At 49.7% G+C, this 12,054-nt stretch overlaps 1 protein-coding gene and 1 long non-coding RNA gene across 2 annotated transcripts; one reads left to right on the top strand and one right to left on the bottom strand.

Moving 5' to 3' along the window:
* Positions 1–1,449: 1,449 nt before the first annotated feature.
* Positions 1,450–4,492, top strand: LOC124670499. Its single transcript, XR_006992537.1, has 6 exons — positions 1,450–1,582; positions 2,090–2,142; positions 2,613–2,642; positions 3,095–3,224; positions 3,799–3,940; positions 4,393–4,492. It is a non-coding gene; the product is annotated as an uncharacterized LOC124670499 (long non-coding RNA).
* A 5,329-nt stretch (positions 4,493–9,821) lies between these two features.
* Positions 9,822–11,837, bottom strand: LOC124673132 (pentatricopeptide repeat-containing protein At1g10270-like). The gene has a single exon (XM_047209261.1). It carries the CDS (start codon positions 11,835–11,837, stop codon positions 9,822–9,824), a length of 2,016 nt encoding a protein of 671 aa, XP_047065217.1.
* Between the last annotated feature and the right edge of the window lie 217 nt (positions 11,838–12,054).

Genomic DNA, 12,054 nt, shown 5'->3' with positions numbered 1-12,054 from the left:
TTTTAATGTGTTGTTGTAGGCTTGATGGCGAGGAGGCAGAGTGGCCAAGTGTCCATGTTACATATACTAGAGACTATGGGAAAAAGAAATCTTATGATGTACCATGGCCACTTAGTCGTCTAGCAAGCATGCATGGGCATATGTTTTTTTATGTCCCTTTAAGTGAAATAAACACTAGGGCTACAAACTATTAACGCATGGTAATACTTCATGCTTATGTATGGCGCCACTGACTAGAGGCAACAACGAGGGTTCAAGGCATTCACAAAGCCGTTTGTTTCCGTGTGGCTAATGGTCCTCCCGTCATTCACAAAGCCGTTTTCGCGGATGTCTTCTCCATACACGTTCATGAACCCTAATACGAGTGCATGGAAAAATCATGAGGCCAAAAATGTCGTCTACGCCCCCAAAACTGACTTGCGAGTTTGTGTCGAAGAAAAGTAACCGAAATCCACAAAAATGGCAGAGCATTTCCGATGGTCCTTATTTTGTGCAAGGATAAAGTTATTACTACCTATCATTTATGTGTGGTCTCAAACTCTAAATGTAACACAATGCCATTTTATGCATTTCATGTGCCGCCTCGCCACTGGTGTCATTGGGCCCTTTTTTCATGCCCAGAGACGGTGCTAACTATCACTTCACTTGATGTCTAATCATCGGGGATTTATTATTTCATACATAAATATCCACCATAGTATTTCAAGTTCAATCTCCATTTAAGAGTTCCTGGATGCATGAGTCACTCCGGCCAATAGAGGCTACTCGTTTGACTTGACTTACTTAATTTCAAATAAAGATTTTCGATCTTGAACTTGGGATCTAGCATTTCATGTTATGGCTCAACACTTTTTTTTGAAATATGTTATGGCTCGACACTTGATGGAAGAAGATGTTTGATCGGTTCAAATAAATTTTCTAGGGCGCTTCTAGTAGTTTTGGAGGGAAAATGTATTGGTTAAATTATTAGTAGGAGTAGGAAAATTTGGCAGAATGTTTAATGGGCCAGCAGGGGAGAATAGGGAGGCCCACCCACAGTCCATCCAAACTAGGGTTATCGACTCAACAGTCCCTCGATGCCTCTCCCTCTCCCTTGTTCCACTCACAGCCCCACGCCGGCAGCCGGCAGCCGGCAGGCCCCCTCCGCCGCCTCCCCCAGCCCCTCCTCCCAGTTCCTCTCACTCCCCTCCCGCGTTAGATCGACGCCGCCGTCCCTGCCTCGCCGATGGGAGGGATGCCTCCGCCAAGGAACCACGGAGGCGCGTGGGCCATGCTCGCCAAGGAACCAGGAATCGACGGCGCCGACGCGAGCCACGGAGAGCCGTCGTCCGCCACGCGCTGCAACCCAGGCGTCTCGTCGGAGGATGGGACGTCGGTATTCGGTGGTCTGCGCCTGGACCGCCGATTCCCGCCGCTGCTCACAGGCCTCCTCCGCCGTTCTTGTTCCATGGCAGGCGTCTTTGAGGCGCCCGACGGCAGGGACGCACCGGATTTGAAAGCCGGGTGCAGGAGGCGTCCATTTAGCGCAGGAGGTCGCTCCCAAGGCCAGCGGGCGTCAATTTGTCGACATCGGCATCTAAAGGTCAATTCTTTTCTCTGGCCACTTTGGGTGTCGGAGTGATTATTGCGATTTTTGATTCGGTTTGTGCCAATCGTTGATGTATGTGGTACAACATGTGGATATGCTGTGTAAGATATGAAGTTTTAGCATGTCGGTATTGTGCTCGATTTAGTTGGGTTTATCCCCATATAATACATTAAACCATCTGGTTTTCATGTTCTTTCTCAGTTTTGGTTACTTGGTGTAGTGCTGGAATTATTGATGCTCTGATAAAATCCATTACTTGTAAAGATAGGGATACATACCTAACTTGCCTTATCCAACTAATGCTTTGGAGAACGGTTTGAAAACCTTTGTTTCATGTTTGCTATCCCACCAGTATTTCTTTGCAGATAATCTAACTAACTAGCTAAAACCAGAATATTCTCACTTCTGTTATTAAATAATGAGCACTCTTATTCCCACAACTGAATCTGAATCCTCTTCTTCACAATCTGAAAAAAATCGTTTTTTTTTTCTGTCTTACAGCAGCGCGAGGAGTGGGTGGATGGCTTGGATAAATCACCTTCTTCTGCTCCAAGGTACTGTTCCTCTCTCGATTTCTCTTGCGTGGTCTTAATTTCACCTACCTAGGATCCACTCATCTCATGTTCATCATCTTTGGTGGAGCAGCTTTTAGTCCCCTGCAACAACTAAAGCATAATTCAAATTGTGTTCTCGTATACAATCTTCTTTAGCTATCAGTTGTGCAAGAATGAGTTGAATTCTTGTTAATGTTGTTATTCTGTGACCATTTCGCTTCAGTTCTTTGTTACTGCAGTACTATTACAGCACCAGTACATACTACCTGTAATGTGATTGGTAAATCACTAAATACAGTGTTAGGTCCAAAATTGTGTCAATGTGAATCCATAAGTTTCTGATTCAATGCTGATACCAAAGAAAAAAAGATGTGTATCTGATACTTAACAGGAGAAAAACTAATGGATGAACATCTTCTCTTATGTGCATTAAATTCATGTGATTTTAATGGACTTCTTTTTTGTTGCAGATGGAAGAGAAAGCAGTTCTGCTATTCAAGGTAATGCTCCTCACGTCCTTGGCCTAGCTCAGTCAAAATTAATATGACATGGGAGTCCATGAAATCGTGGCCCTGGTGGCTTTAATGTAAAATCTGTGATTGAGAGTCAATGGGAATGGAACTGAGAACTGAGAATAATGCATGCATGACTAGATGGTGCCATGCGGGGATCTGTAGGTTTTATTTCTGCCAGAATGTGATCTCATAGAAGTACATAACAGACTCACCGAAACACAGACATGACACACCCCATGTTTACTGATTCGCCTCGTGCGCATCCATTTTGTTGGAATATTTTAGCATCTTGTTACTGCGTTGGCCAACATGCTGTAGCTATGTTCCTGATATTTGCTTTGTATACTTATTATTATTTGCTTATGTTCTGTTTTCCTCATCTGCATATGTTTTAATCATATAAATATTCTCTTATATGATTATTGTGCTTTGTGCAGTCAAAACTGCGGCCACAGAACCTTCTTTGCTTCAGTGTAAGAGATGAAACTTGTCGATGGGAAGATGGAGATTGGTGAGCTGCAATGTGCTCTGAGGCTGAACCGTTCTCCTACTTTTTTTAGATAATATGTGAGTTCTCACTGTTCAGCAATGCTTCATTGCTCTCTGCTTGCTCTTTTGATGATTACCGTTATAGTGCATCCTAAATTGAGAGTTTGTGGTGATGCTTGTGGCAAGGTGGTAGAATGCATGTCAATTCCATCTCGTTCTTGTTTGCACTTTTACAGTTTTAGCCGACCAACTGAGGCTACCTCTTGATTGAGTTGGTGCCTGGTTATGTTATTTGAGTCCTCTGACATGATGGGGTGCTTGTAATTTTCATGAGAAGCCAGGAACTTGCTCCCATTTTTCATTTTATTCCGTGTTGTGGGTGTTAGCATGGATTGCCATTGCCCTTGTATTGCTTACCTATGTATGCTCCCTTTTAAAGTGTCACATGATTTATGTTGCTGAGAATGTATATAGAGACAAATAGCACTTGGATACCTAATCCTGTAACTCAAATTTTTAGTTGCGGAGGCATGACTCCGTTTTGGATGTTTTATTCTAGAATGCTATCTGCTGTCTGTTTTGGTGTTTACAATTCTAGCACAGTGTTGATGGCTACATGCACTTATCTAACATGGTTGCCTTGAATGTGCAGAGGGTGACATGCTGTTTCGGAATGATGGAGGTTAGCACCTGCACCTGCTACTGATGGAAAGAGAAGAGGCTGCTGTATCTCCACCTGTGTGCCAAGGAAGTAGTCTGCCGAAGCTAGCTAGGTAGCTAGCGTGGTTGAGTTGGTGAGTTCCTGGTTGCTCCTTGAACACAATTCTGCCTTTTAAAGATTGAATGATGCTGCATGGTTTCCTTTAACTTAATCTCTAATAAAATTGTCAACGGATGTACTTTTGCATGCTTGACATTTGCACAATATATTGACAAGCTTTAAGAGAGATAATATCCATTGCTGCTGTACGTGTGAGTAAATCTATGCTATTTAATTGGCATTTAGGATAATTTGTAGGTTCAGACTTTTGTTAGTGTTAGTTTTTTTAAGTGTGTAGATTGTAGGTGTAGTAGGGTGGTTGGGGAAATTGGTGCTGGAAATACAGAGTCCCTGTTTTCATTGAATAAATAAATGTAGATTGGATAGACTAAATACAAACGTCGATTGACTGTCATTTTTATCTGTTGGGTTGCAAATATGTGTGGCCAAAGTTGAGATAGTTTCTGAATTTTGCTTTATCTGCAGGTCAGGATGCAGGCGGACGCGTCCGCAGACGTCCGCCCCGTGTCCGGGTAACCAGATTAGCGGCTTCGCAGGTGTCCGCTAGTCTGTGACGGTGCGCCGCTGAGGTCTGCAATTTCTGCTTGTCTTGACGAATCAGGCAAGTTGAGAGCCAAAAATAGAGGAGAAACTGAAGCACGACCTCATCATCAACAAGAGCCATCCGCGCGTGGCAGGTGACGTAGAACGACCGCGCATCCGGAGGGTCTACCTGCGGCTTGCTTCGACGATCCAAGCCGGTCTACCGGCAGTTGCGATGTGCTTGGGCCATTCATCACTGGCCTCGCGTTGTTTGTTTAATAATACCGTTTATTGTAGGCGAGATAGAGGCATGGAATCGAGTCGATTGTAATAAACTTTTGATTGCACACTTAGTTGTAATCGTAGCTTGCAGTTGTGGATAACACTAAAAACCTGTGATGTAGCGGAATCGTGGTATGTCTCGAGAGCGAGGTGATGGATTTTATTATGTGCTGGTTGTTTTTTAATGTCTGAAAAATAGGAAAGTTTGTTTCCAAAGTGTAGAGTGTATGCGTGCTCGAAAGGAAAGTAGAAACGGCATTTGGAAGCATAGGCAGAGCCAGGCAGGAACGACTCGGGAGAGCAGCTGGTACTCCAATGCAGCAGAACATGTGTAATGCCCGGTAGCTAGAAAATTAGAGCATTTCCAACAGAGGCGTGAAACAGCGCTATCATGTTTCAATCGCTTTTTACCGCGCGCGAACCCTCCCGCGCTCCTTCAGTGGACGCGCCAAACCGGTCTGGGAAAAGATTCTTTTCCCGCCAAACTTGCTGCGCCGCTTTGAGCGCGCGCAACAAACCAACGTGGAAACTTCCAGTCGCCGCTTCGTCGCTCCACCCGTCGTCGACGCCGCTCTCCCATGCGCGCCGCCACCGCTTAACCTTCATCGCCGGGATGCCGCCGCGTCGCCGCAGGTCGTCCGGTTTCCGCAGCGTCCGAGCGCGTCTTAGCGTAAGGTTCTACGCGGAGCTTCGCGCCGGCGGCTTCCGCCTCACCCTCGGCACCTACGACTCGTCGGAGCTAGTGGCGCGCGCTTAGGACGTGGCCGCGGCGCGACCTCAATTTCCTAGACGTCGAGTCCCTGGAGGAGGCCGAGTTCCTCGCGCCAGCGCCGTGCCTCGTCGACGATTTGCTCGCAGGCTGGACTCGCGCGCGACTCATCTTCTTTTTCCGAGTCCGTGGACGCAGGCGCCGCAATACGGGCGATTTGCTCGCGGCGGGAGGTACGTACGTAGCGTACCAGGTCGCGGATTGTTTGACCAGGTCGCGATGGAACTTTGACCAGGTCGCGGATTGTTTGACCAGGTCGCGATGGGAGGGGATGGAACTTTGACCAGGTCGCGGATTCGCTTCACACCATACGGGGCCGGGAATCCAACTGTGGCAAGATACGGGAGCCCCTCGCTGCACCTGATCCCGGACCGGGCAAAATCACATGTTTGGCCTCTTGCCCTTTCTTGATAGCGAACACTATGCCGTGGTGTTTCTCAACAGACATTACACCGCCGGTGATAAGGCTTGGCGTTTCGAGGTTCACGCCTTCTCCTCCATGACGCAGTCCTGGAGCAGCAAGGCGCCCATCTTGTCAGGCTTACCGGAAGACGACCAACAATCGCTGCTTACACACGCCACCTGCAAGCAGATCATGGTGGGAGCAACCTCGCTGGGCTGGGTCGATCTCTTCCGCGGCATTCTCCTCCTCTGCGACGTGTTTGGCGAGTGCCCCGTGGTCAGGTACATCCCCTTGCCAGCGTCAAGGGTTCGCCAGACGGACGAGGATGGCCTCCCTTACATTGCCCCGTGGTACTCCTGCGACGTCTCCTGCTGCGATAATGATCTGATCAAGTTTGTCGAGATAGAGTTCGACGATCCGGATCGCAGGACCTTAGGCAACCAAGGTTGGAAAGCCACCACGTGGGACATGACGATAGCTGCGGATGATTGGCGCCGACGCTTCACGGTTGATGTTGCTAACATCTCGGTAGACCCAAGCTACTCCGATTTACTGCCTGCAGGGCTGTGGGATGACAGGACTGGAAAACTAGAACTGAAGAAACTGATTGTGTACACCCCCACGCTTAGCAAGCATGATGACAACTTTCTTTACGTGATGTGTAAGGCGAACAACATAGACGGTAAGGCCTGGGTCATCACTCTTGACATGGAACATGCGGCTGTGGAGGCAGTTGCCCCTTATTCTACAAGAGGGCGCCCCCTCGTTTCATGGCACTGTCCATGCACCTTTCCCAAGTACCTCGACCTGAACCCAGGTGACCACTCTCCCTTGTTTCTCCCCATGCTTGTATCAATACTTGACAATTAACTGTTCATACATTTTGGGACTTGGGTTATGATTCAGTACTTGTGAGGGGGTTCAGTAGTTCATGATCTGTTTCTGACTTGGGTTATGGTTCAATAGTTGTGAGGGGGCTCAGTATGTACAAGATTATGTATGCATATTTTTCAGATGTTTTTGTATTAATTGTTTCTTTGTCCAATTTTTGCAGGGGATGACGTGACCATGCACTCTAACAGGTAATTCATACATTGCTTCCTTTGCATTTTTCAGTATTTGATGTTTGCTTTGTATGACATCTTGCTGATTCTGTCTGCTGTTGTTACTAATACTTCTGTTGGATGCCTATTGCCAGGATTAGTGAGGCGGACTTTGTTCTTCAAGTGCGGTTGACTCAAGATTGGTTCAAAGAACTTGGTAACTGGTTATTCCATTCATTGATGTGCTACCTTATTGTTGGCTTTGATTGTAATATATATATGCTCGAGTGCATACATGCAACCAACATCGAGAAACTGTGAATGTTTTAGTCTTGATTTAGAATTAATTTCCTCGGATCAACTAGAAATGTTTTCTTGATTTGTTCTGTAGCATTAATCTGAATTGTTTGTTCAAGCCATGTGAAGGAAGTAGCTTTGAAAATTTTGTGTGATTTCACCCTTCATTTGTGTATTCTACTTTCTCAGTGTAAATATTAAGCAAGTACAGCCCTTGGAAGTCTTATCAAAGCATTGTTTGCTGCTGTAAATATAAGTTCTTGCGAATTTACTGTCATGAGAAGAAAATTCACAAATGTATGGTCCTTTGTAGATGCACGCGTGGACTTTGAGGGGCCAACTTACACTGACTGTTTAATACTACTTCAGCGGTGCCCAGTATCATCTCTGCTTATCGATATCCAAGAAGTAAGTTGTGTTCTGTGTCTCGTGGAATCATTCAACAGTTTCATGTTATGAGTCTTTTTTGCTAAACATTTTTGATGAGTTTTTTGTTTTGTTTCGTGGAACTACGCAAGCATCTTTGCTTCCAAAAGCTTGAATTTCTTTATTATCTCTAAACTTTGCACATAGCTGCTGGTCGTGTATTTATATTCACATATTGTGCAATAGCTTGGTTCGAAATGACGAAATCTGAAGTTACCATGAATTGTGATTCCTCGAAATATCTTGATGCAGGTGGTAAAATACGCTTTCAATGTTGGTCATGGTGGAGCCGCTCCAGATGCTCTGGATTTTTGCTCACGGTATATACATACACGAGGAAGCATTTTCAAATGCAGTTATTCTCGGAATTAAATAAGCTTTTTTAGTTCTGACTGTAATGTCTTGTGTTCCCTAGAGCCTTGGAAGATTTTGAGATGCTCCTACGCAAGGCAGTGGATGATCCATCGTCATCTACTGAAGCAATGAAGGGAAAAATCAGTGTTGCTCTTGGAGCTTTAGACAGGTTGGAAAATGGAATACGTTTCTGTACTTCATTATTATAAAAATGAACCAGTTTAATGGTGGCGCATTTTCCATGTTTTCAGTATCTTGAACATGGTGCTGCCATCTGTGAGGGTGCTTGCGGATGCAGCCTGCCCATAGTAGCCAGGTTCGGGGTCGAAGGTCCGTTCCGTGACCCGGGGTCGACCGACCCGGATCGAGGGTCGGGGACGAAGATGGATCGACGTGGGTCGCTGGCGGGTCGCGATCCAAATCGAAGTTTCGATGACTCCAAATCAGAGTCCAAGATGGGAAGAAGATTAGAGTTCATGGAGGATTAGCAAGCATCCCGGCCGCCGCAGTCCGTCCACACGCCGCTGTGGAGGTGCCTCTCCGTCCCAAACGGATGGCTACACCAGCCGGCCGGAAGATCTCTCACCGATTGCGGCGATAGAGTGCTGGATGGTTATTGGTTGGTCTAGAGCTCGATCTGTGGGCAACGGAGTACCGGGACGCCAGAGTTTGGATGTGAATTGATGATCAATTAATAGGGAAAATATTACTGCGTAGGTGAGATTAATATCTAGCGGGATTAAGGAAGTTGATCTATACCTTGGTACAACGATCCCTCTTATGGTACCAGGGTCATCGATCCAAAATTGTGTGGGTCACGATCCTCGTACCAAAATGGCGACCCGGAGAGGTATACCCCTCTACGAACCTCGTTCCTGGAGATAGGGAACCGCGACCCGCGACTCCGTTCCTCGACCCGGGCGACCCAGATTACTGGCAACTATGAGCCTGCCACCAAAAACGAGATGAAGCAACAAGTGAACTTCGTGAGAGGCCAGGTCAAACAGAGAATTACAAATTGCAGGGCTATCTGGATGCAAACTGATTCGTCGCATGACGGGCTCCGTAATAGACGGAGAGCCGTTAGAGGCGACTTTTGGGCGGTTTTGGGCGATCGCCGGCGACGAGGATTCGGTGAGTACCGTCGAGGATGAACTCGCCATTGAGTCATCGCGTTACCTCGCCTGCTCGCCTGCGACGGAAGGCTGCACGATGGTGGAGGCGGCGACTGCATCGCTCCGACGCCGTGAAGAGAAGAAGAGAAGACAGCGACTTGCGGCTATCAATTTTGGATCAGGTGAGTGTTTCAATTCTGCTCTATCTGCGCCTGTTCTGGTCTCAAGATCGATTGAAAGGAGATCGAGGTTTCCGACTCCAGTCTTGCCGCCGTCCACGTTCTGGCTCGAAAACTTTAATGCCGCTGAGTGGATGCTGGTGCAACGGCGACGGCGGCGGTATCGGATGGTTGGGCCGGGGAAAAACTGGCCGGCTCTGGATCAGCCTGTGCATCGCCGGCAGGGACGATCGCCGGCGTATGTGCCGATGCGGATCAGTCATCGGGAAATTTTGAATGCTGAACATGCTGGGCTGGGCCGGGCTGATCCTTGTACGTACAATATGGAGCCGATTGGCTTTGTTCCACATAAGGGCAGTATGGGCCCGGAACAGGTGATTGAGCCTCGACAGCCTGCACGTCTGACTCGTTTTGATCGGAGTCGATCGTGTAAGCTAGGTTTTGGTAGATTTCCTCTCTGTCCCGCACCACGTGTTCTTTCTCTCGTTCCTGGAGCCGCCATCGTCATGAGTAGGGGTGGAGGGAATCAGATGAGGGGAGGACGTGGGGGCGGGAGGTGGGATGGTGGTGGAACTGGTCCGCCGTCGGGAGGAAGATTTTTCGAGCAGCAACTTCTTCTTTTTTAACCTCTTGGTTTCCAAACACAGGCTGCTGAGGTTTAGGAGACATCCACTCGGGTTGCCGCACTTGAGATGCAGCATTGCGAGGATGGAATGGTTGAGGAGAACTATAGCCTGGTTGGCCTTGGTGAGGTGTGTAGCTGCCCCGTGTCTGATTAGATGCAAATCCTGGTAGCCCCTGGGGTGAACTGTGAGGGCGCGCCTCTGGTCTTGGCTTAGGAGGCAGTGGCACTGGTTTTTCTTCAAAAGCTTTCTCCATCTCTTCGTGCCGATCGGCATTCTTGAAAATCTCACCGACAGTCTCCCGGAACTCAGGAGGAGCGACAACTCCACTCCTTGCCATATCCCTGACCAGTTCCAGTGCTCTATCCAATTCCCCTTCCTTGCACAATGCCTTAACCAGGATTTCAAATGTGGTCGTGTTCGGCTTGATCTCCTTGTCAGGCATCCTTCCGTAGACCTTTAAAGCATCATCGACCCGCCCAGCTTCTGATAGTCCTTGAAACATCCGATTGAAGAAGCCGATATTGAACTTTGGGCCATGCTCCCTTCCATCCGCCATTTTGTAGAAGTACTGCAGCGTGTCATCCACACGGCCTTCCTTGAAACACGAGTCGACCATGTAAGTGTAGGTGTACACATCTGGAAGCACCGACTTGCTCTCCATCTCCTGGAAGAGCTTCTCCGCCTCCGCAACCATCCCGTTCTCACAGAGCTTCCCGATGATGTTGTTGAAGCAGCCGACGTCCATCTGAACGTTCCGCCTGGGCTGGCGGTGGAACACCTCGACCGCCTCACGGAACCTGCCCTCCTTGAAGCACTGGTTGACCATGACGTTGTAGGACTCGCTGTTCATGCCGATGAAGCTGGGCGGGGTGTGGTTGTCAATCATGGTCTCCCACAGGTCGTTCGCCTCGGCGCGCTTGCCGTGCTCGAAGAGCGTCTCGAGCAGCACGTTGCAGGTGGCGGGCGTCATCCTGAAGTTCCTGTCGAGCAGAGACTTGTAATTCTCCATGGCCTCCCTGTCCATGCCTTTGTTCCAGTACCCCTCCATGAAGCTGGTGTGCACGACGCCGTCGTAGACGGCGGCCTTCTCCCGGAGCTCGTCGAAGAGCTCGAAGGCCTTGTCCCAGTTGTTGACGCTGATGTACCCGTCGATGAGGTTCTTGTAGACGATGGAGTCGGCGCCGTGGCCGCGGTGGAACATGGCGTGGAGGAGCTCGAGGGCGTCCTGGATGCGGCCGGCGGCGACGAGCCCCTTGGTGAGGTGGCGGTAGGAGACGGCGGACGGGGCGAAGGAGGTGACGCCGCCGTCGAGCATCTCCTGGTAGGCCTGGAGGGCGTCGTCGACGCGGGCGGCCTCGCAGTGCGCGAGGATGAGGGTGTTGTAGGAGACGACGTTGGGCACGATGGCGCCGTGGCGGCGGAAGAAGGAGTCGAAGAGCGCGACGGCGTCGCCGTGGCGGCCGGCGCGGACCATGGCGGCGGCGACGGCGTTGCAGGTGAAGACGGTGGGGCGGACGCGGGTGGGGATGGCGGCGCGGGCCTCGGCGGCGGCGCCGTCGAGGTCGCCGGAGCGGATGAGGGACTGCACGCGGTTGTGGAGGCTGAGGCGCGGGCCGACGAGCGCGGAGGTGGTGTCGGGGAGGCGGGGCGCGTTGGGGTCGCGCGGGGGCGGGCGGTGCGAGGGGTCGCGGCGCTGGGCGTGGAGCGGCGGCTCGATGCGGAGTTGGCGCTTCCGGCGGCGGCGCTCGGCGGCGGCGTCCTCGGCGGAGGCGAATGAGAGGTGGCGGGAGGGAGAGAGGAGGGCGGAGGCGAGAGCCGGCTTGGGGGCGGAGGGGAGGAGGCGGGGCTGGGAGAGGCGGCGGAGGAGGAGGAGACGGCGGTAGAGCGCCGCCATGGTCTCTCACTTGGTGGAACGGCGGCGACGGCAATCAAACCAAGGAAAGCAAAAGGAAACCCTTCCTCCCATTCCATTCATTGCTTCTTTTTGGGCTTAGCCCATTTCGTTACAGCCCAATGACTCCCAGCCAAGAACATCTACGAAGAATAGGAGAAGGGATCTTCTTGAGGAGTACTTCTTACCAATGGATTGTGATATTATTCGGGCTATACCG

This window comes from Lolium rigidum, chromosome 7 (genome assembly GCF_022539505.1).
Source record: "Lolium rigidum isolate FL_2022 chromosome 7, APGP_CSIRO_Lrig_0.1, whole genome shotgun sequence".
NCBI lineage: Eukaryota > Viridiplantae > Streptophyta > Magnoliopsida > Poales > Poaceae > Lolium > Lolium rigidum.
The sequence above is the reverse complement of the archived record's forward strand: the minus strand, read 5'-3'. Positions and strand labels throughout refer to the sequence as shown.